Source organism: Sinocyclocheilus grahami, unplaced genomic scaffold (genome assembly GCF_001515645.1).
Source record: "Sinocyclocheilus grahami isolate Dianchi unplaced genomic scaffold, SAMN03320097.WGS_v1.1 scaffold9877.1, whole genome shotgun sequence".
Lineage (NCBI taxonomy): Eukaryota > Metazoa > Chordata > Actinopteri > Cypriniformes > Cyprinidae > Sinocyclocheilus > Sinocyclocheilus grahami.
The window spans coordinates 1-527 of record NW_015512903.1 but is presented as its reverse complement, the minus strand read 5'-3'; the positions used below and the strand labels follow the sequence as shown (position 1 = coordinate 527).

General features: G+C 35.1%; 1 protein-coding gene across 1 annotated transcript in view; it reads right to left on the bottom strand.

Annotated features, from left to right (window-relative positions):
- LOC107578354 (dynein regulatory complex subunit 7-like) overlaps positions 1 to 451 on the bottom strand; it is a gene marked incomplete at its 3' end in the record, with an annotated part of 5083 nt that extends 4632 nt beyond the window's left edge. Inside the window, exons 1-2 of the mRNA XM_016264323.1 lie at positions 353 to 451; positions 129 to 257 (exon numbers count right to left, since the gene is read on the bottom strand). Of these exons, the coding sequence (XP_016119809.1) occupies positions 129 to 257; positions 353 to 419 (196 nt within the window). The remainder of the gene's footprint in view (positions 1 to 128; positions 258 to 352) is intronic.
- Between the last annotated feature and the right edge of the window lie 76 nt (positions 452 to 527).

The following is a 527-nucleotide window of genomic DNA, read 5'->3' as shown; positions in this document are numbered from 1 at the left end:
TACTTTCCGTACCCACTGTATATATATATATATACACACACATTTTTTTGGTTGATATAAATGTACATGATCAACATGATGACAAGGTATGTTGGAACTGAAAACAGAAACATCTGCAAAGATCTTACAATCGAGGTCTTTATAAGTGGTGAGTTTGGTCACCAGACCATCTTTTAAAAGATAAGGGGCAAACTTCTCCAGCTTGGCTTTCCTGTACTCAATAACCTTCATACCCCCTGGATAACGCAATTCCATATCTATTAAGATTTTAAAAAAAAACATGTATGATTAATTAACCTCAAGAGCTAGTAGATAATGGATGAAAGGCTATATGTGAGAGTGAGGACTTGACCTGCTGGTGAAATGTCTATTTTAGTCACCCAAGATGGAGGCATCTCAAACACTTTTAGCTCATCCATTTCCTCCTTCAGAAACAAAATAGGTAGTTATATCTAAGGTAATAGATACGGAGCATAAATATAAATATCAGGTTCAGTGTGGAACTTCAACAGTTAAATCAATAATGG